This window comes from Catharus ustulatus, chromosome 16 (genome assembly GCF_009819885.2).
Source record: "Catharus ustulatus isolate bCatUst1 chromosome 16, bCatUst1.pri.v2, whole genome shotgun sequence".
NCBI lineage: Eukaryota > Metazoa > Chordata > Aves > Passeriformes > Turdidae > Catharus > Catharus ustulatus.
In genome coordinates, this window is record NC_046236.1 from 312,759 (window position 1) to 335,996 (window position 23,238).

The 23,238-nt window shown below is 44.9% G+C and overlaps 1 protein-coding gene across 3 annotated transcripts in view; it reads right to left on the bottom strand.

Annotated features, from left to right (window-relative positions):
- Window positions 1–23,238, bottom strand: part of CRAMP1 (cramped chromatin regulator homolog 1) — a 59,593-nt gene that overhangs the window by 35,290 nt on the left and 1,065 nt on the right. Inside the window, exons 1-6 of one of the 3 annotated variants that reach the window (XM_033073744.2) lie at window positions 22,225–22,285; window positions 21,407–21,750; window positions 9,494–9,684; window positions 6,969–7,122; window positions 4,209–4,292; window positions 1,688–1,736 (exon numbers count right to left, since the gene is read on the bottom strand). In XM_033073744.2, coding sequence (XP_032929635.1) covers window positions 1,688–1,736; window positions 4,209–4,292; window positions 6,969–7,122; window positions 9,494–9,684; window positions 21,407–21,750; window positions 22,225–22,265 — 863 coding nt within the window. In that variant the 5' untranslated portion in view covers window positions 22,266–22,285. Of the gene's footprint in view, window positions 1–1,687; window positions 1,737–4,208; window positions 4,293–6,968; window positions 7,123–9,493; window positions 9,688–21,406; window positions 21,751–22,224; window positions 22,286–23,238 lie in introns of those variants that run through there. The other 2 variants (XM_033073743.2, XM_033073745.2) reach the window with 2 other exon arrangements.

Here is a 23,238-nt window from a genome sequence, read left to right on the forward strand (position 1 = left end):
AATGTTGTGTACACTCTAATTTTGGCGTGGAAGATTAACATTAATACTTTCAAATGCAAAGACTCCTGTCCCCAAAATGGTTTGTTACAGGACTGGCTTTTATGGAGTAAACACATAAACTTCACAGAAATCACTAGCTGCCACTAACAATTAATTAGAAGAACTAAGACCTGAATCACGCAAAGTGATAGACTGATACTACAGCTCACTAAACATCATCAGGCTCATTTGTTATGTTTGTTTGGAAGACCCATTAAAAGAAATGCACTCTAGTATAGCATAGAGTGACTAAACCAACTGCTGATATTCTGAACTACAGAGATATTCAGCAAGCTACAGATGAAGGCCCATCTCAGGCTCACTTTAACTGGTAATTCCAATTTAAAGAAGTAATTTGCTGTAAGAATAATGCCATTAAACATACTGTTCATATTCTCCTAATTGTACAAAACCCAAAGCAAATGGGAATTTCTAATTTAAAACCTGGCAGTTCATCACATTGAAGACCATCAACAGAAGCACACTATACAAACAGCATCCCCCAGGAGAAGAAAGGTTGTTCAACTCCTAAGAAACTGATCTGGAAACTCCATTTGAGAACACAAGACAGGTACAACACCAAGTACCCATATTATGCAAGGTGAAGTCAAAAGACTGCAGCTGTTGAGGGGGCAAACTCCTGCTCCTGTCTACAGTGAACACCCTAAAAGAAAGCATCAGGTATGCCTCATTTCTAATAATTCAGAACTTTTAACCCCTTCTGCATTCTAGGAGCACCTCAACTTATAGACTGCACTCCCAAATCCCACAATACTCTCTCAAATTGAAAGAGAACATTCATTCTTAATGTCAAGGACATGCAAAAGTCAATGGAGGGCTGAGGCCTCCAGTGTGCTGAAGGGTCATTTCAGGTCTGAAAGTCATGAGCCCTGCCGAGGCAGAATGGTTTGGAGATGAACACTCACTGTAAGAAGGACATTAAGGGGCTGGAGTGTGTGCAGAGATGGGAATGGAGCTGGGGAGGGGTCTGATGAGGAGCAGCTCAGGGAGCTGGGGAGGCTCAGCCTGAAGAAAAGGAGGCTCAGAGGGGACCTCCTGGTTCTGCACAACTCCCTGACAGGAGTAGGCAGCAGGGGGGTTTCGGGCTTCGCTCCCAGGAGCAATGAACAGGAGAGGAAGTAACCTCAAGTTATGCCAGGGGAGGTTTAGATGGGATATTGGGAAAATTTCTACACTGAGGAGTGGTCAGGCAGTGGAACAGGCTGCCCAAGGCAGTGGAACAGGCTGCCCAAGGCAGTGGTGGAGTGACTATCCCTCAAGAGATTTAAAAGACCTATAGATGTGGCACTTGGGGACAGGAGTTAGTGGTGGCAGGGGTGAGGTAATGGTTGGACTTGAAGATACTGGATTTTCCTGAGTGAATCCACATGGTTAAGTACTGTAGCTTCTGTAAAGAATTCTCATTTAATTATTTTATTAAACTTAACCCATCATTTCTTATTATTAACAATTAATGGTTTCACGGAAAAGGGGAGATATATCCCAATACAAAACAAACTAAGAATGGAAAAAATCAAACTTCAGCTCTTGAAAATTAAGAAATGCCCCAAACTTTAGACGATCAATACAACAGTCAAGTTGCTGAACAATGCAGATTTATGAGTTTCAGGAGTAGGTTCTTACTTACCCGGCTTGAATGAGCTCATTGAGTTTAGCTGCATTCTTGTCATCCATACCTTTTCAGTAAATGAGATAACAGAGTGAATTAGGATATACACTGTTAAACCTGTGGCCTTCTCTGTGTTCTGTTGGGTTTTCAAAACTACTACATTTTATTCTCACATAGGATTAACATATGTGAATGTGCTGTAACATAGCTCTTCTGGAAAGTTTGTATTTTCATAACATCCAACCTTTACATGACCCTTGCCATAAAAATTGCTTTTTACACAAGGGTTAAATGACCACAGTTTAGGTACTACAGCCATCTTTGAACTCTGGGCTTTAATCTGACACTAGAGTATTACAAAGCAAAACTTCTTCCTGCTCCATCTCTGTTGCAAAGACAGCAAGGCAGAAACTATAGTATCTGATTGTAGAGCTTAACAGAAAAGTGAAAAAAAAAAAAAAAAGCACATGCAACCCTCACTTTTTTGTATGCATTGCAGATCATGTTTTTAAACAGACATTTTGGTAACTTGATTTATATGACAATTAGGCCTAGATCTATTTACTGAACAATTAACTTCCCTCTGGCAATGTTAAAAGTATTTCTGGAGTGCTTTCATGTCAATAGCTCTCAGTAAGTCTTCTCCATTTCTGTGACTGTGAATACCACAAGAGGAAAAAAAAAAAAAGGAGAGGGTGGGAAGGAAGAAACTGCTTTCCACAGCTACAGAGTAGACCTGTCATAAATAGGTATAGAATCTTGCATCTTGAGTACATTTGGTCATGGAGACAAGAATTTCCAAGTGACAGTGAGTGAAGTACGTAACCAAGCCCCACAGCTCTAAAAAGAAGCATAGAGGCTGCAGGCCTTGCCATGGTGACCGTGTGAAATCTTGCTCCCAGTCATAGCAAGAAGGGTCTGCTTGTTAAACAAGATACGGATACAGGAAAGAAACACTAACACTGATTTCTGCTGACAGTGCAATGTGCCTTACGTCTGCACCTGCTTTGTCATCAAACAGCTCAAAATTGCTTCTTCAAGCTGAGCACGGTTTCTCCAGTTAATGTACTGGAGATCTTTAAACAAACAGAATAAAGTCAGTATGAGCATTCACAACAGTCTCGTTCATTACCTGGTATGACACCGATCCCAGGTAAGGGAATAACAGAGCAAAAAACCCTTCTGAAAATACCACAATCCTTTTAGGAATTGTACATGTTCACTCATGAACGCTTTCGTGCCCATTTCACTTTACAACTAATAGGACTTCACAAAAAAGTGAAGGTGTTTTGACGGTTTTCCATGTCTCACAAATTAAGCAAATCAGGTAGAAGACGCACTATGATGTAACACTGACTGTACAAAAAGCCTGGGGACAAATGAAAAAAAAAACAGGGATAAAAAGGTGTATGCACATGGACTGGCACATACAGGGTATGTTCCTCTGCCCACTCTTCAAGCCAGTCATGTCAGAGCTCTCTGTGGTCTGGAAGCCATGAAAACCATAGGAACCATGTCCTGGGGCTCATCCTCCCAGTGTGGACAGTAGGATAAGGCAGGGATCCTCCAGTCTATTCAGGTGAGATTCCACCTGCAGCTCTGGGGGTCCCAGCATATGAAGTACTTAAAGAAGGCTTAAGAAAAAGACAAGGACAGACTTTTCAGCAGGGTTGGAAGGACAGGACAAGGGCTGGTTTTAAACCACAGGAGGGGAGATTTAAACTACATATAATGAAATAATTTTTTTATTACAAGTGTGGGGAGGCCCTGGCACAGGTTGCCCAAAGAAGCTGTGGCTGCCCCATCCCTGGAAATGTTCAAGGCCAGGTTGGATTGGAGTTCAAGCAACCTGGGATAGCAGAAAGTGCCCCTGCCCAGAGTAGGCAGTTGGGACAAGATGGTCTTTAAGGTCCCTTCCAATCCAAACCATTCTGCAGTTCTGCAAGCCTAAGCTCAGGTATGTTGCTAATGCAATTAATAACCGCCAGCAAACAGCAGAGCATTGTAATGGCACATACTCCTCCACCCATCAATATGGACAAAACTGAACTCTGGGAATGACAAGGTCAGAAGCCATCTTGCTTAGCCAGTAAAGTTATTTCCAATTATGATTTGCACATTTTCATCTTCGGGGTAGAGTGAGCAAACATTTAGAAGAAAACTTAGAACATATAGAGAAAAACTTAGAAAAAGACACCATCCCAGATCTGCATAGGCACAAACAATTCTGAGTGTAAATGGTATCATTTACACACTTAATTGTTTAGGTTTCAACAGTAACAGAATAGATCATCTAAGCTTTGTGTTATGTTTTCCTATCACCTGTGGGCAATACATGCACTGCATTCTGCAGGCAGAAAGTGGACTACCGCAACAGATTAAGAAGGTCTATAAAAATAAAAATACAGTTAATGATGAAATAACACCACAGATTGCAGTAGTAGTCAAGAACTCTAAAGTGAACTGGACACTGCCAACTTCAAGGGTAGCAACTTCTGATTCTACCATGTAAAAATAACCTGAAGTCATTCATACTCACATCCCCCGATCTTTTTCCTTAGTTCCCCATAGCAGATTAAGCCATACAGTTCCAGGGAAGATTTTTTCAGCCCTTGAGAAAACACTAGAAGACAGAAAAGGTGTCAGTGAGATGCAGGTTGTAGATAATGCACAGCTACATTGCAGATACTAATTTTAACACTAAGTAGGAGAGGATTTGTGTTTTCAATGATGAGACAAAATCAGATCAAAGGCAAAACTAAGTTCTGGGTCAAGAAGCATTATAATGGAATTGGTTCACCAACTTCCTTTTCATAGTATTTTTTAGATTACAGGAAAACAAGTCAGCTTTCACGGAATTTAAACAAATATGCAACTGCTCAATATGCAAAATAAAGCTAATTAATATAAAGCTAGGTTCAGTATCAACTGTTTACAAATTCTAAGGGAAATGTCCAGATGTTCCCAAGCAAATGCATACAGAACTCTTTTACATGAAAATTCAGAGGTAGGTCTGGATTTTCCAGAAGACAGAGAACATTTTTTGTGCACACAAACACACCCTAAGAGATTTAAATAAAATACTAATGGCTTCATCTTTAAGTGTTGCCTTGTCCTAAAAAGGAACTTCTAAAAAGGAACTCACAAATACACCTTGTGCCAGGTGGTTTAGATACTCAAGTCCTCCTTTAGGTAATCTAAGCTCAGGAACACAGAAGTTCATAAACTACATACTGATAGTATAGCATGTACTATAGTACACAGTACAATACTAAGTATATCGTACACTAGCTTTGCAAACCTTCAGTTTCTTTCTAGCCATATACATTTCTCCTCAATGAGTTACTTTTAATAACTCAATTTTAATTTTTAGTGAGGTTTAACAAGACCAAGTGCTGGGTCCTGCACTTTGGTCAAAACTCCCTGCAGTACTATGGACTGGGGACAGAATGGCTGGACAGTGGCCAGACAGAAAGGGACCTGGGGGTGCTGACTGACAGCCGACTGAACATGAGCCAGCTGTGTGCCCAGGAAGGCCAATGGCATCTGGCCTGGATCAGGAATGCTGTGGCCAGCACGACCCGCGCAGTGATTCTTCCATTGTACGTGGCACTGGTTGGGCCACACCTTGAGTGCTGTGTCCAGTTCTGGGCTCCCCAATTTAGGAATGATGTTGAGATGCTCGAATGTGTTCAGAGAAGGGCAACAAGACTGGTGAAGGGTCTGGAACACTAGTCCTATGAGGAAGTGGTTGAGAGAGCTGGCGTTGTTTAGCCTGCAGAAAAGGAGGCTCAGGAGAGACCTCATCACTCTCTACTACTCCCTGAAAGGAGGAGAGAGGGTCAATCTCTTCTCTTAGGCAGCCACAGAATGAGAGGACACAGCCTTAAGCTGTGTCAGGGGAGGTCTAGGATGAACATCAGGAGGAAGTTCTTCACAGAACGAGTGATTGAGCATTGGAATGGGCTGCCCAGGGAGGTGGTGGAATCACTGTCTCTGCAGATGTTTAAGAAAGGACTGGATGTGACACTTGGTGCCATGGTCTACTTGATGAGGTGGTCATAGGTTGGACTCAATGATCTTAAACGTCTTTTCCATCATAGCTGATTCTGTGATAAAGAGATTGCACTGTACGGTAGCTTTGCATTCCTTTAACTTCTTTCTAAATTCATTTCACCCTGATGAGTTATTTTTAACTTGAGAGGCTCTGGACACAAACTGTAGATGAATTTACTATCCAAATTTTTGCTGATACTTAAGAGTTGTTCAAAGACAAAAAAAATTAACCACCACAAACTGCATCTTAGATTTATGCATCTTAGAATACACCGTCGGAAGGACCAGAAAACTCTGGAGACTATTATTTAATCAACAAGCTAATGGGAGAACTGACATTTTTGATACCTTAAAGTTAGAAGAACTGAATCTTAAAAATCTGGTCACTCTGAAATACATTTCTTTAGCCTGTTAGTCAGATTAGGCCACCCACAAACTGTTTTGAATCCTCTCTGCCCATTCATAAGAAGTATGGATTTTATAAAAATCCATCCTCAATTATCATGTAACTATTACTGTTACAAAACACCACCAGCAGTTTATCTGACTTCCCAATTTCGTTTTCATCAAAGCAGTTGCAGAAGGAGGGAAAAGAATGGGAAGGGGAATATGGCACTAGGAATCCTAAGTTATTGAACCCATGGTACAATTTCAAACTTCTTTAAGGTAGGAGCAAATATGTCACCATTTACGCTTGTATCGGACTGTTATTTGTTTCTACCTTCCCCCAAGAATTGCAAAGTGGTTCTGGGTCAGCTTGCTTGATGGAGGTATGCCTGATTAATGTTTAGGCAGTTCTCCTTGAAGGTGTGCTTCTGAGAATACAAAAACATTTCCTTGAACCTAGTTTTTCCACGGTATTAACAGCAGGATTTGCATTTACTGTGGTGTGGTGAATTCACAAAATAGTAGTGATATAAACACCAGGTTTAAAAAAGCATTTTTCACAAAATACGAACCTTGGTAGGGCCATGCTAACAAAAATAAGAAGTGTGACGCTGTGGACTCCCTGAAGTCTCCACAGTCAGGTTGGAGACAGGACACTGAGCAGCCTGGTCTAGTGGAAGGTGTCCTTGTCCATGGCAAGGAATGGAATGGGATGGTCTTTGAGGTCCCTTGTAACCCAAACCATCTTGTGGTTCTACAACTCTATATTCAGTATTTCCTCCTCAGTATTTTTTTCCTCACCTCTAAAAGGCAGGACTCTAACCCTTGCACCAAGCCCATTTTGGTGCATACTAACCATTGTCAAAGTCAATGTACTTGGAGATCTTGTGCCAGGTACGGTAGTAGAAGTGCCGGACCTGCTCCTTGTTCTTCACCATGCTTGCTGGTTTGCCTTTCTTCTTGTATTTCAGGGCAATGTTGTTCTGGATAGCTTCAAAGTCCTTCCCATGCTGAAGAAAGAATAAATCCAATTGAAATACACAAACCCAAACTTGGATCTTGTCATGACTCAAGTCAAACAATGTGAGGGACTTGGGGGTTCTTGGTGGGAAATTGGATTTTGGCCATAAACAAAATTTTTGGGGATCAGAACTCAACAGTGAAAGAACGACACTGGTTTCCTTTGTGTTATATAAAATGCAATATAGGTGCCAAATTAATTACTTTCCAATTTCTTTAACTGTTTCAAAATAAATACAATAAGTTGCTAGCAAATTTTAAAAAATCAACCAACTTTATTTACAAATGCATTTAGTAGGACTGAAAACATTGGCTTTCTCCCTGAGCATTCTTTACTTTCATCTGCATTCCCCCCACTATTGCTGACTAGAGTACAGTAATTTCACGAATACAAGCCACACTGAGTGTAAGCCGCATCGCCGGGTGTTGGCAAACATTTCGTTCTTTGTCCATAAATAAGCCGCACCTGAGTATAAGCCGCTCTGTCGTTCGCAGGGAGGACCCGCGTGCAACAAAGTTGCCAAATAGTAACAGAATCGCGGCAGGGCAGGGTTTACTGTCTTGGATCGGCCGTGCGGGCTCGGGGCTGCCGACAAAGCTGGGTGGCCCGGTCCGGTGCTGCCCCGCGGTGGCAGGAGGGGCACAGAGCCCGCCAGCACCTGCGGCGGCGGTGGAAGGTGGGGATGGAGCCACCCTGCTCCTGTGGCAGTGGCACACGGGGACGGGAGCCCCCCGAGATGCAGGGCCAGCAGCATGGAGCCCCCTGCCTCCCCCCGGGCCGCAGGGCCAGCAGCACGGAGCCCCCCACCTTCCCCCCGGGCCGCGGGGCCAGCAGGAGAGAGCCCCTGCCTCCCCCCGAGCCGCGGGGCCAGCAGCACGGAGCTCCCTGCCTCCCCCCGGGCCGCAGGACCAGCAGCACGGAGCCCCCCACCTTCCCCCCGGGCCGCGGGGCCAGCAGGAGAGAGCCCCTGCCTCCCCCCGAGCTGCGGGGCCAGCAGGAGAGAGCCCCTGCCTCCCCCGGGGCGGTGAGGCCAGCAGGAGGGAGCTGCCCCACCTTCCCCACCCCCTGTGCTGCCTGCAGGGAGCAGCTCCACCCGCCGCGCAACAGAGCAACCAATCTGTAACAATCGCGTAAATGCAGGGTTTTACTGGCAGGTGCTCAACTTTGCAGTTTGCACTGACTCCGTTTGCACTCCCGGGGTTGAAAATGTCAGAAAATTATTCACATATTGGTTGCTCCTGAGTATTAGCCACATTTCTGGTGTGGGAGCAAAATTTTGGTCAAAACGGTGCAGCTTGTATTCGTGAAATTACTGTAAATGAAAAATGTAGTATATTTACTAGCTGCACTTTTATTTACAGAACATTTCATGTTAGTTACTCAGAGTAAAAAATTTGAGTTTTGATTTAATTTTATACACATTAACTACTGCTATCAAAAAATTTTTGTATTCAGAAAAGTTTGGACTGATTTAAATGCAAAGTATGAAAACCTCCTCTGAAAGGCAGTGCCACAAAATGAATGGTAGGAGGGACTGAACAAACTGAGTCTCAGATCCATCTTAAAACAAATTTTTAAAATTTTTCCTCCCTATTCAAAAAAAGTCAGTGAAGGGGTTTAAAAATTACTTGATTCCCAGGAATATTACTGCAATTCAGAGGATTTAAAAAATAAAAAGCAAAACACTCTTTAAGTGTTCATTTTGTCCACAAAACATATATATGTGATACCATGCCTATGAAGAAGAACAAAAAAAATCAAAAAAATGCAAATGTGCAAAGAAAACTCCATCACTGCTTTTGTTTTTACCTTTGGCATGTATTTGCAAAATAGATATGCTGTTGAAATAATCACAACAACAGGACAAGCAGGAATCCATATAATAAGGGACAGAAGATAAGATGATGTAACCTTTTCTTGCCTCTCAGCCCTAGGATTGAACTGGCTCTAGCGTCTTCATGGCCAAAGACTAAACACTATTCTCTTTAGAACAGAACAGCTTTTCTTGTTTGTTGTTATCACAGACAGAGCATGTTGCTTTTGAAACTTCAGATGGGGACATTATTTAATTCTTTTTCATTTGAAACAGAACCATAATTCAGTAACTGAAATTATTATAAACATTCATTAATAAAACTCAGAAATCTTTCCTGTGTATTTAAAGAAAAAAACAAAGAAACTTGAAACTTTTGACACATGCCTTTGACAGACAGCTGTTTTACCACCCTGTATATGGTTCCACAAATGCTCATCTGTAAGTGGCCTTCTGCTCCTGCCAATCTCACCCTAATCAACCTTCTTGAAGAATATCTAGACTGTAACTAAAGCCATCTAAGTCTGTTATTTTCTCCTACATGTACCTCATACAGTCCCTCAAAGAAAGTATTCTTGTCCTCCGTGCTCCATGACTCCCACTGCCGTCGGACCTTCTTCCCTTCTTCCTTCTCGCCTGTCGAGGAGCCCAGGTTCCTTGCCGCTGACTTGGAATTCCCGGCAGGATTGCTGGGAGGAATTCCTGATGTGCCACCAGGTGCAGTCCCTCCATTATCTGCTGCTGTAAAAACCATGACCAGAGTGAATATTGAAACAACTGGAAGATTCATAGACAGAGGTAAGGGAGCAACTCATAATTTTCTCCTTTTTCACTTGAAATACAATGGGCAAGTAACGAGGTTTGTTTTATAGGAATAAAATCTCAAAGCGCAAAAAAACTAGAGGAAGGTTTCAATGGCTTAATTTTGCACTTCTAGAAGTAACACAGATAAGTAGGAATGTACCACAGCAGACTCTACCAGATAACCCTCTCTGATGCTTATATGTAGCAAGCTCAGTAGTCACTGCCCTGCAGCTACAGGGAACTCCTGAACAGTACTGAACAGGGAGCTGACCAATGGAGCTAAGTGTTGTCCATGAGGAAAATAGGCAGAATGCCACATTGTCTTTGTTCTTGATCCTACTGCCTCCGGGAAAACTGTGGAAAGGGAAGCATTGAGAGATATGGGCTTTAGTTCATTATATGACAATGAATCAGCATGTCCATTATTTGATCCCCATTGTAGGATCCTCAGAACACCATCTCTGACATGGACCATCTAGGAAAACTCCAGCTATCCAAAGGATGGTACGTCTCAATCCATTCTCCTTTCCCAAATCCTGCTGTGGCTTTCAAGAAAAGGCACAGAAGTATAATTGTGATTGTCCCTTTGTCAGTTACCAGCATCCAAAGAACATGGAAAAAAAGATATCAAGACTGGAAATACTAAAATGAGAATAATGCTGGATAAAACAGAGACTTTGCTGTTTACTCAAGTAGGGACCCGGAAAGAAAATGGGATGGAAAATCTACAAACAAAACATCACACCTGATCTGACACTGTAGATCAGAGTGCTAATTCAGACACCAGGGTCAACTCCCCAAAATGTACTCTTTTTTCTGTAAAAATAGAACAATTCCCAGTAATTTATATTTCAAAAATAAATTATCTTTAATTTTATTTTAAAAAATTATTTAGGATTTTACTGTCTTTATTGATGCAGACATATACAGTAATTTCATGACTATAAGGCGCACCCTTTTGACTAAAATTTTCGCTCTAACCCAGAAGTGTGCCTTATAGTCCGGTGCGCCTTACATGTGGGCAAAAGTTTGGAACTTTGCCTACCTGGAAGTGTGAGCTGTGAGCCGCGGGGGAAGCCAGCAGGGCTGCAGGAGCAGGGTGGAGGCGGGGCCACGGCTGCTGGGTGGAGGTGAGTCCAGGGGCCCGCGGCGCCGCAGCTACTGAGTGCAGGGGGGCTGGGGGCCCACGACTGCCGGGTGCATGGGGGCCTGCGGTGCCACGGCTCCTGGGTACAGGCATGCCCGAGTGGAGGCGGAGTCATGGTTGCTGGGTGCAGGGGGCCGGCGGAGCCGTGGCTCCTGGGTACAGGGGGGCCTGGGGGCCGGCAGACCTGTGGCTGCTGGGTACAGGCAAGCCCGAGTGGAGGCAGAGCTGTGGCTGCTGGATGCAGGGGGCCGGCTGAGCCGTGGCTCCTGGGTACAGGCGGGCCCGCGGTGCCCCTCCTGCCGGGTACAGGCAGGCCCCGGGGCCCATGGCATCCGGGTTGAGGCAGGGCCTCGGCCAGAAACTGCGCGGGGGGAGCTGGGGGCGGAGCCTCGCTGCAAAAAAAAAGTGCGCCTTATAGTCCAGTGCGCCTTATATGATCTACAAAGTTGCGAGATTTGCCAACTCCCGGGGGGCGCGCCTTATAGTCCACTGCACCTTATGGTCGTGAAATTACTGTACTTAATAAAACAAAAGTCTTTTAACTCTAAACATTCACTGCTCATTATAAAGAATTCTCATTACACTTTCCTTTTTTCCAGTTACTGGCCTGTATGTTTTGTGTTTTACCTCACGATATATTGGCATGCCTTAGTTTATTTACTTATACAATTTGCTCATACATTACAGCTTGTCCAATACAGCAGTCCCAACCAGTTTCCCTAATTTTTATATATATCAGCACAATTCTCTTTCATATTTAGACCTAAAAAGTTCAGTTATATTCAAACTCAACTTCATGAAGCAGGTTTTTTTACCTGACAAAGCCAGCGTTTTATATATATACACACATACACATATATCTCATTCAAGAACCCAGAGATCTGACTTTGATAATTCTGTAGTGGTTTTTTTTAAGTATAAGAAGAATCAGCAAGATGTGTGAAAGTCCATTTTTCTCATGCATACAATAAATATTTAGTTGATATAAAATATGATATTGTGACCATTTTGAAGCTAATGTTTCTTTTATTTCTAGGGATGACTATTTGACTCTTTTGAAGAAAATTACTGTCATCACAGGGAAGCATGTAAGGCAAGACATGAAAAACCATTAGACATCTAGAAAAAAATGCACTTATAAACAACTTCTCAAATAAACAACTTCTTTACCTCTTAAAGTCTTCCTCAGCCACTGATAAAATAATTGAAACTTAAGCCATTTAATTCCAGCACTGTGGAGGTAAATCCTTTAAAAAAAGGAAACCACAAGAATAAACTGAGCACTTTAACAGATGGCTGAGAAGAAACCCAACACAGACACAGAACTGACACTTCTTCATTCTGCAAATGTGAGATTGGAATATCACAATTTGCACAGTAATGAAATACAGATCTTTGGTCATGAAGGGGAAAGTCAAATACATCAGTCCTCAAACTCAATCTTTAATCTCCTGTTGCTTCCAGATCCCAACACAAAATGACATCCTTTATCAGAAGACAGGCACAGGATTTCAGTCCAGATCACAGAGTCCCAACTTCTGATAAATCCTTCAGAGGAACAATGAATAAAGGATTTGGGGGTTTCATTTGTGTGCTGGGTGGTTGGTTTTGTTTTGGGCTTCTGGGGTTTTTTCTTTTTTTTTTAATACAGTAATTTCACGACCATAAGGTGCACTGGATTATAAGGCGCACTTCCGGGAGTCGGCAAATTTCACAACTTTGTACATTATATAAGGCGCACCGGACTATAAGGCGCGCCCTTTTTTTGCCTCGAAGATCCGTGCCGTGTGCAACAAAGTAACGAATTAGTAACGGAATCCCACGATCATGGAGTTTACTGGCAGGTGCTCAATTTGCAAACATTTTTCACAGATTGGTGTAGCCTTTAAACGCAGTCCCAAGCTCCCTCTCCATGCACGGGGCCTGGCACTCCCACCTGCCCCCGGCTGGCGAGGCAGGGCTCGGGGCGGCTCGGACCTGCCACGATTCACACCTCGGGGTTGCTGCAGTTCAGGGTGGCTCAGGGTCGCCCATGGCTCGCGGTGGCTCAGAGCCGGGAAGGCTTGGATCGGTCCCGCTTTCCCCTGCCAGGGTTGGGCAGGCTCGGATCGGTCCCGCTTTTCCCCTGCTGGGGCCAGGCGGGCTCGGATCGGTCCCGCTTTTCCCCTGCTGGGGTCAGGTGGGCTCGGATTGGTCTGCTTTTCCCCTGCCAGGGCCGGGCGGGCTCGGATCGGTCCCGCTTTTCCCCTGCCGGGGCCGGGCGGGCTCGGATCAGTCCTGCTTTTCCCCTGCCGGGGCGGGCGGGCTCGGATCGGTCCCGCTTTTTCCCTGCCGGGGCCGGGCGGGTTCAGATCGGTCCCGCTTTTCGCCTGCCGGGCTGGGCGGGCTCGGATCGGTCCCGCTTTTCCCCTGCTGGGGCCGGGTGGGCTCGGATAGGTCCTGTTTTTCCCTGCCGGGGCCAGGCGGGTTCGGATTGGCCCTGTCGCCCTGCCGGTGCCGTGCAGGCTCGGATCGACCCTGCCGCCCCCCCCTGCCGGGCTCAGGGTGGTTCAGGACTGTGGGGAGCTTGGGGTGCCTCGGGGCTGCCCGGTCCCACCCACCTTGCGCGGCTCCTGCTGGCTGGGGGCTGCCCAGTCCTGCCCACCCTGCACGGCTCCTGCCGGCAGCAGCCACCTGCTCCCGCCTCACCTCGAGGTTCGGCACTCCCTTGGCGCCGCCCCCCCTCGCACTTCCAGGTTGGCAAATTTCTCAACTTTGTACATTATATAAGGCGCACCGGACTATAAGGCGCACTTCCGGATTTGGACCAAAATTTTAGTCAAAAGGGTGCGCCTTATAGTCCCGAAATTACTGTACTTACTAAAGAAAATAAAATCCTAAGTCAGGTGCCTGAAGAACAGATCTTATCAAGGATTTTCTAAAGATTGTTCAGTACCTTTGGTACACAAAGTTTTCATTATCAAAAGGCATAAGACACTAACGTGTCAGTGAAGATTTTGTAGTCTTATTAGAATTTAAAGTTCAGTTCATTTTCAGTTACATTTTAGTTGTAGGTAAAAGACGGACTGAAGAGTTCTACTGCTGAGACTGAGGACTCCATGGATTCAACTTCTACATAGGACATGTACCTCATAATTGATTTTTTGTTCCTTTATACACACTTAATATTCCATAAGACAAACTAGTCTGGGAATTTTATCAGAACCCTTTTTGCTTTAAATTATTTTATAAATTACCATCCAGACAATTGTTCAGAGTATTAAAAAATCTGAATATCCTGTCACCTCTACAGAGCTCTTATTTGCCATTTAATTCTTCCAGGAACAAAGGTGTTTGCCCTATCATTCCTTTGCATAAACTTTCTTACTACTGTGCATGGTAATATTTATCATCGGGTTATCCCAATCCAACCTAGAATATACTGAACCTTGGTATGGTAATGGAATGTACTGAATTCTAAAACAAAGAACTATAGACCAGTTCAGGATAAAAGGAAAAACCAAAACAAGTCATACATCAACAAATCATCCCCTGTAAAATCAATATCTCAATCTTACTGGATGCAATTCTTGTTATGTGCAGAACAGCTAATGAGCTTTCATCCCCTCACTAATGATTGACGATTCTATGATTACAGTAATTTCACGACCATAAGGCGCACCGGACTATAAGGCGCACCCCCCCGGGAGCCGGCACATTTCACAACTTTGTAGATCAGATAAGGCGCACCGGACTATAAGGCGCACTTTTTTTTTGCAGCGAGGCTCTGCCCCCAGCTCCCCCCGCGCGCTTGCTGGTCAAGGCCCCGCCTCAACCCAGCAGCCATTGGCTCCCGGGCCTGCCTGTACCCGGCAGGGCCGGGTTATGCCCACCGCCGCTCCGTGCAGCATCCCCAGGGCCCCGCTGTTCCGGGAGTTCCGTGGCGCTCCGGGTGACCCAATGCCAGCAGGTTTGCCCCGTGCCGCCGCTGCCCCGATTCCGGCTGCTTGCCCCCTCCCTATCCGGCAGCCGCTCCGATTCCGGCGGCTTTCCCCCTTCCCGCGCGGCAGCCGATCCAATTCCGGCGGCTTTCCCCCTCCCCGTGCGGGGGGGCGCCCCGATTCTGGCGGCTTTCCCCCTCTCCGCGGGGCAGCCGCTCCGATTCCAGCGGCTTTCACCCCCACTACGCGGTGGCCGCTGTGATTCCAACGGCTTTCCCCCTCCCCGCACGGCGGTCGCTGTGATTCCGGCGGCTTTCCCCCTCTCCGCGTGGCAGCCGCTCCGATTCTGGCGGCTTTCCCCCTTCCCGCGCGGCAGCCAATCCGATTCTGGTGGCTTTTGCCCCACCCCGTGCGGCGGCCGCTGTGATTCCGGCGGCTTTCCCCATCCCCGCGCATGGGACGCCCCGATGCCGGCAGGCCCGCCCCGCGCGGGGGACGCCCCGATGCTGGCGGGGCTGCCCTGATGCCGGCAGGCCCGCCCCGTGCGGGGGCGGCCCGATGCCGGCGGGGCCACCCCGATGCCGGCAGGCCCGCCTCGTGCAGGGGACGCCCCGATGACGGTAGGCCCGCCCCGCGCAGGGGCTGTCCCGATGCCGGTGGGCTCGCACTTCCGGGGTGGCAAATGTCACAACTTTGTATATCAGATAAGGCGCTCCGGACTATAAGGCACACTTCCGGTTTTGGGGGAAAATTTTAGTCAAAAGGGTGCGCCTTATAGTCGTGAAATTACTGTAAGTCCCAGTAATTGATGATTTAAAAGTTCATCAATGCATTAAAACAAGAAGCTCCCCTGAGGACAGCTATACCATTACTGCTGCAGAATGCTGTAGAGAAGTAGGGGGCCCACTCTAATAACCTGCTCAGGTGTTCACTCAATGTAAAATCATTTATAGAAAAGACAAGACAAAGACAAGCTGGACCTTCTCCCACTGTCTACTCATCTTGCATCATCCAGCCAATGACCTAGACATCCACACCATTGCAGCTATAACAACTCCTTCCCTTTGCTCCACGTGTGCCAGTGCACCAGCACTCATGTACAAGGTACAAGGTAGTCATTTGGATATGTAAGTTCCCAGCATTCTCCCTCAGCTTTCAATACACAGTTTGCAAAGACTTCAGGTTTTTGTACTCAGTATTTGAACTGTAACCCTCAACAAAATCATGGGTCAGAACACAAGTGCTCCGGAGGAACGTAATAATTCCTTTTGTCCAGTGTTCTCTACCCAGCTATATATCCCATTATTAAAACTTCATTTATCTGTGACTGGCATAATATTATCTCAAACTATATTCCCATGGAAACAGCTGTCTCTCTAGTTCTAAGCAAAATACAAACACTTTCAAAAGTTTATATAAAGAGATTTAAAGACTGCAGTTTCAGAATCCGATACGAAAATGACAAAGAATGGAACACGTTTAAAATAACAGAGACACTGATAGTATCGAGATCTCATTGTGGCTACAGCCATAAGCTCTTCCTTCTAGGTAGCATTTCAGAATATGCCTTTCAGTCTTCCACTGACAGCTCTTACAGGCCAGCTGATTAATAACTTCTGCGACAGAAGACACACACACAGAAGCTGGAATCCCCAGAGTAAATACTCAGTACACCCTTGTATCCCAACACACAGGCTGGGTTACAGGCTTAGCTCACAACAGCTCAACTTCTCCAGGAATCACCAGACACTGTAGGAGGAACACCTTTATATATAGGATGGTGCATTCACACTCTTGCCTGCCACAGTTCAAATGCGGAATGTTAGGACTAATTCACTCCCCAAAGCACGGAATGCAAATGCCAACTTGTAACAGACAAATAGCCTGCAAGTCAACACTTCATTTTGCTAACTTTATAACTGGAAAGAAGTTTCTACCCAGCCTGCACAGGACACAGCATGGACGCCTGAGAAAGGCGAGCCTAGAACATCTTAGGTATTATTGCATGGTTATGCCACAGAGCGTTCTTGTTGTGAATATCCAAAGTTTGAAACATAGATGCACAGAATATTCTGAGTTGGAAGGGACCCACAGGGATTATGGAGTTTAACTCTTACATGAATGGCCCATACAGGATCTGAACCTGTGACCTTGGCATTTTTAGTACCATGGTCTGACTAACTCAGCTAATCTCAGGGTCAACTGGTAACTGTCCTACACGGACGATGGCAGCCTATCTTCTCCGAACTGTTACTAGCTAGAAAATTAGAGGTAGCTGGATGTGTTTAAAGCATACACAGTGCCAATTATCAAACAGAGCCTTCTAACAAACCTATACTGAAGGCTTGCTTCTCTATGGACAGGATATGTTTAGTATACAATGCATCAAAGGTAGCACTATCTGAGCTAACCAAGAGCTATAAAAAGGCCCCCATGGTTTACTATGTATTTGGTAAGTCCCTCATCTCCTGTAAATCACTGTTCTCTTGCTCTTCCTGAAGAAAACACCCATAAAGTTCAGTATGAAGTTCCACTTAACCCCACAGTCATGCAGCCTTGCAGTCACATACCTGTCAGAACTCCATACCTACTGCAAAGGAGGAGAAAATTCTCCCCTTGCAGTACAGAATGAGATACTGTGGAGTCCTGGTCCTGAGCCACTTCCAAAGGGAGAGAGGGAGAACTGGTGTAAACGACGTGGTAAAGAATGAATGAAAGCATCTCTGGGTAGGATGGAAGGAGAGGTACCAAGTGCAAGTGAGATAGATAGAATTAAGGAGAATGTCAGAACAAGGTAGTTTTTAAACAATGGCTCATGTCCTAGAGAAATAATGCTGGAGGAATAATATCTCAAATGATGATTACAATATATTCTGCAACATATGAACTCAGGAAGATACAATACAACATTTTTTTAGTACATACATCTGGTATTTCGGTATCTGTATCCTCTCTGCAGGAGACAGTAGTTGATTTAACCCACATGCTACCAAACACGAAACTTTGGCAAGTTGAAACAAACTAGACTGCTTTTTAGCCAGTTCTATACCATGCCAAAAGATGGAACACTTTAATTCAACTAAGCTTTCAGCTGAGTAAGTCCTTTTTCAAATAAGAACTGCTTATTACAGCAAAACAAATCCAAATACTTGTTTGAGACATTCTGCACATTTTAGGAATAAATCCAGAACAACAGCATAAAAGACATCTTCAAGCTTTAGCTCATCACCATTAAGCTAGTCCTCCAGGAAACGGATAAAAACACACAAATGGCAATACTCTAGTTCAAGCTACATCTACGACACATGATGGCAATGTCTTCCACACTGCCTTTTACTCACGTCATCACAACATACACACACATCCATCCACTCTGGCTTCATGGACCAAAGCCCCAAAACACACCTTAAGGCCTGTGCTCAGCAATCATGTAGTATATTGGCGTTTCAGAAGCAAACTCTCAGAAAACCCTCTTTTTCAGCAACCTTAACTTGATCTGCATCTCCTCCCTCAACAAACCTCCTTGCATTCAAACTCCCACAATAAACTGTCTCGACACCACTAGTCCTTCAAGTTCCTGCTAGTTCCATGTGAGTTACTTGAAGACTTCCTTTCAAGCCTTTATGTTTCACAAGTCATGCCTCAGTTGAGGTGTAGACTATGACCTTGAAAAGGTGATGAACAGTTGAAAAGAGTATGATAATAATTCCAAAAAATGCAGAGATTTAGATTCTTGTGCAGGAAATTTGATAAACCTTCCCACAATTCCAAATGGATTTGCTACTGAAGTGAAATAGCTTCCAAACTTCATTTTACTGTATGACTTCCTACACAATTTTTGCCCTAAACTCGAAAGTGCACCTCACTACACAAAAAGCAAGAGGCAGGATTCAAAGGTGCAATTGAAGAGTACATCAGGGCAATATGACTATTAGCAATAGCTTTACACACTCCACGAGGCACAACCATGGAATTATTATGAGCAGGCTTCCCTGAACCACAGTAAAATGAAGTTGAAAAGTCAGCAGCTGCTGAGTGGGCACACTTTTTTTAGTTTGCAGCCAAGTTTATCAATAATTTGTCTGCTACAATTAAGGACCCTAAAAGCATGAATGCCAAAAGTAAAAAGGAATTTGCAACACACAGGGAAAAAATACTATTTTCAAAACTTTTCTCAAGGCAAACCAACACCTGCTGAGCAACTGCAATTTGAAAGAATGTGCATTGATCACACTCCTTAAAAATTGGCAAGTCAGAGTTTTCCCTTCAGAATACAGAGGTTCTAGAAGTAGAATTACTTAACAAAATGTTAAAGGTTACACAGCATTATTGAATACCTATGACAAAAACAAGTTTCTAGTTTCACTGGACCAAGCACAGGCATAGTCTGGTCACTCCAGCTGATCACTGTCAGAGTTACTTGTGCAGCCATTACTTTGACTTTGTCATAAGCCAAAAGCTTCCAAGTTCAGAGCTGATGCACTCCAGTTTTTCATCATTTTTATACTTACAGAGGGAGGAGAAAGTAAGTGGGACAGCTAATGAAAGAATTTAAGTCCATTCATTCCATATCAGAAGCTGGCTTTCTGAGACACTTTGCTCATAACATGGAGCACTATGACTTGTGAGCACAATGCATTTCACTAGGGAGAATTCAGACAAGTCTGGAAAACCTCTTATTATGAATCTCTGAACATAAAGAACTCAAATTAGAAAGGATCCCGCTTCACAGCTCTGTTCTCCATACCAGAGAATTCACATCCACATTTGGTGTGGACATTCACATCAAATCTAACCAGGCAGAGCTGTGGCGGGTCTTAAAATTGAAAAAGTGAAAACACAGTCATAATTCTAACTACTGTCACTCCTGATGGATTTAAGAAGTTCTCCAAAACCTGACAATATAGTACAGTGATTGCAAACACTATCCATGACTGGTTATTGAGATAATATTTTCTGTTCTGTATGTAATTTTCTTCTGTTTGTTTTGGAATTTGAATTGCAGAAGTGAAAGAATTTTTTTTTCCTACTGTGTTGATAATCCTAGTTAAAAAACATTCTGATGCTCTAGAATTGGAAATAAATGTTCATGTACAAACATGAATATACACTTGCACAAACACACGTATTTGTTCACACATGTACGCACTTCCAAATCTATCGAATAATTTCAAATGGTCATATTCAACTTGTGAATCATGGACAAGATACATTTCAAAGAAACACCTCCTCGCATCTAATAACTATTTACAATCCTGGAATTAATTATATGTAGCCAAATACTCCTGGGTATTCCATTTGTTTTGTTTATTTGGTTTCACACAACTGGAAGAAAAATTATGTAGGCCTTTCTGTTCTGTCCTGTACCACCACACAGAGCTTTCATTTAACATTCAAGAGACTAAAGAGGACTTACTAAGGTATTTAAAAATATTTTAGTCAATTACACCAACTGTCGAGCAACTGAGTTCAAGAACATTTCTCTGATATAACAATAACTAAACTATCCCAATTTGCACTGCTTTACTACTGTAACACAAAACTCATAACTGTAATGTTTACTTAATACCCTGCACATGCACACCGCTGAGATGCACAAGAGTGAGGTAACTGCCAAGACACATTCATGCTACATGGAACTGTACTTCAATTTAGCAGACAAGAATAAATTTAATTATTTTAAATGCTGATGCAATCTTCGAGTGCTGTTCTCAAAAAATAACAGAAAATAACACTTGAGTACTTTAGCACATTATATCCAAAATTAGGCTGAAGTACAGCTAAACTGCAGCACTAAGATGTCATCTAGTCACTGCAGAGCACACACAATAGCACCAAAATATTCAAATATCCCTGCTGCCTTCCAGTTATTTAGTTAGAAACAGTTCCAAAAAAAAAATCCAATTCTTGTCTCCAATGCTAAGTGAAAAAGCAGGTGTGTATGTCTGTACCTACAGACTTTCAGATGTATACAAATCAACCTTAATAAAAAGTCAAATCACATAGATGCCCAAACTGTCTCGAAACAGTGAAACAAGACTCCCAACACCTTAGAAACAAATATGTCAATATGTGTATTTCATTGCTGTTTCCAAAATAGTTATTTGGACAATAGAAATAATTGGGGGAAATCACCAATGTCTTGTCGATGGGTTTGCTCCCTATGCTAACAAGCACCCAATGAGTATTTTGTTACTATCCAAGAACAGAATTCAAGTGCAGACACCTGATTACACAGCTAGTTAAGAGTCTGATTTCCTAATCAAAATACAGGAATTTCCCAAAACTCAGGAGAGATTAAATAAAGACATTAAAGATTTGCTTCAATAATGTAGAATTTTTCTTCCTCCACATAAATATCCAGACCCACCCCCCCAATTCTAGAAGTGCAGAGAGGACAGGGTAGGAGAGAAGCTGAAGCTTTGGAACACAAAGATTTCAGCCAGGAGAAACAAACCCCAAAATACCTTCCCAAAACCAAACAAAAGATGGCATCTACAGAAAATGAGTGACAACGCACAGCCCCACAGGAGCCTCCCCTTTGCCATCCCCCTTGCCTGCATGTTTTTAGGGTGTCAAAACACAGTACCTTTGCCTTTCCCGACAGCACTGCTGCCAACCGAGGAGGATGCCTGGGAATCCTTTTTCAGTCTCTTGCTCTGAGGTCTGACGCTGGACCTGAGAAAATGATGCTGGTCCTGGCTCTGGGAGGGCTGGAGGGAGGCAGGGGCCGGTGACAAGTTGGGGTTCGGTGGGGGGCTGCTGGTAGTGTTGCTGTTAATGATCTTCTCTTCTTTCTTTGTGCTGCTGCTGCCTGGAGCTGCCTCTCCTCCGGCCCCTTTTTCTTCCAGGGACTCCTCATCTCCTCCTGCTCTCTTGCCCAGCTTTTTCACCCCTTCCTCCCCGCTGCTCTCTCCCAGTTTCACTGTCATCCTGCGGAGGAGGAGAGGGAGAAAAGAGGGGGGCACACAGTCAGGCCAGGGAGTCCCCCGGGCAGGCAGAGAAACCCCTGGGCTGAGAGGGGAGAAGTTTAGCTGCAGAAATTCCTCTCAACATGGCCGCCGTTGTTTGTTACTAAATCCCCTTTCGTTTGCTGTCCCGACCCAACAACCTGTGCCGAAGGCGGGAGGGGGAAAGCCCCGCCACAGCCCCCCCCAAACCCGCCAAAACGGCAGCCAGGGCCCCCCGGCAGTCCCCCGTCTCCGTCCCGAAGGGCTCCGGGCCGCCTTTGGGCGAGAAATCGCCCGGCCAAACTCGGGCGTGTGGCAGCGCTCGCCAGCGCCGGAGGAGCGGCAGCCGCTGGGGCGGCAGAGCAGAAGGGAGCGGGGAAGTGCTGCTCCCTCATCCCATTCCATCCCATCCCACCCCTCCGCGGACCCCGAGCCCTGGGCTCTCCTCTCTCCTCACCGCGGAGCCGCGGCCCGGCCCGCCGCAGGGGGGGGATCCATGCTCCTGGATGCAGCGGCGGCTTCTCCTCCTGTATATGTGTGTCTGGGGCTGGGACTGGCCGAGGCTCCCGAGGTTCCCGCTCCCCTCCGCCCCCACCCCGCACCTCCCCGCGCTCTTTCCCGTCGGGCAGCCCCGACCCCGCCGCCCCCGCCGACGGCAGCACCGTGGGCCGGGTCTGTTCTGTCACTGGCAACGGGCAGGGATCGGCTCCCCAGGCCTGCACCCCTGCCCGCCGCCTCTGTTGGGAGAGAATTAATGCCACCCCACCACTCCATCTTTTCCCCTTTTTCTTTTTTTTTTTTTTTTTTTTTTTTTTAAATTTGGAGGGCAATAAACTTTGGAGGCACCTACAGCAGTTGTGCACCCTTGCTTCATTGCTTCTGGCCATGCGGAGACCCTGGCCAAGCAGGGCAACCCTGAACCCTTGTGCGCCAAGGGAGCATCCCTGGCTTTCGAAGGCATCTGCCAACTTTTGGACCTGCCATGGGGACCAGTTGCTGGGATGACCAGTTCCTGTGCTGACTTCACAAATCCTGTCAATTCTGAAGGTTTTTTTCAAACACTTGGAACAAAATAACAGATATGGACACAAGCTTTAGGCATCAATTCACATCATCTCTTAAAATCCAACAACTGTTTTAGTTTTTCTTAAGGAGTGTAAAAATATTACTGACAGCATATCAAAAGGAAGTTAACTTCCAAGGAAGAACCAGTTAAAGCACACAGCAAGGAGCAGCACTTGGGATGCAGCTGCCTTGACACCATGGCAGGAGCCACCATCCAGCTTCCATGTAGGGAAAAGATAACCAACAAGAGGAGGAAATTCTGACTATCACAAACATTGGAAGGACTATGGATTAGGCTGAAACTAGGATAACGAGGTTCAAATTAATGAAGATACATCAACACGATATGGCATACAAACTCATGAAGTTACTGCTTATGGGTTCTATTCCTACTATTAAAATTATA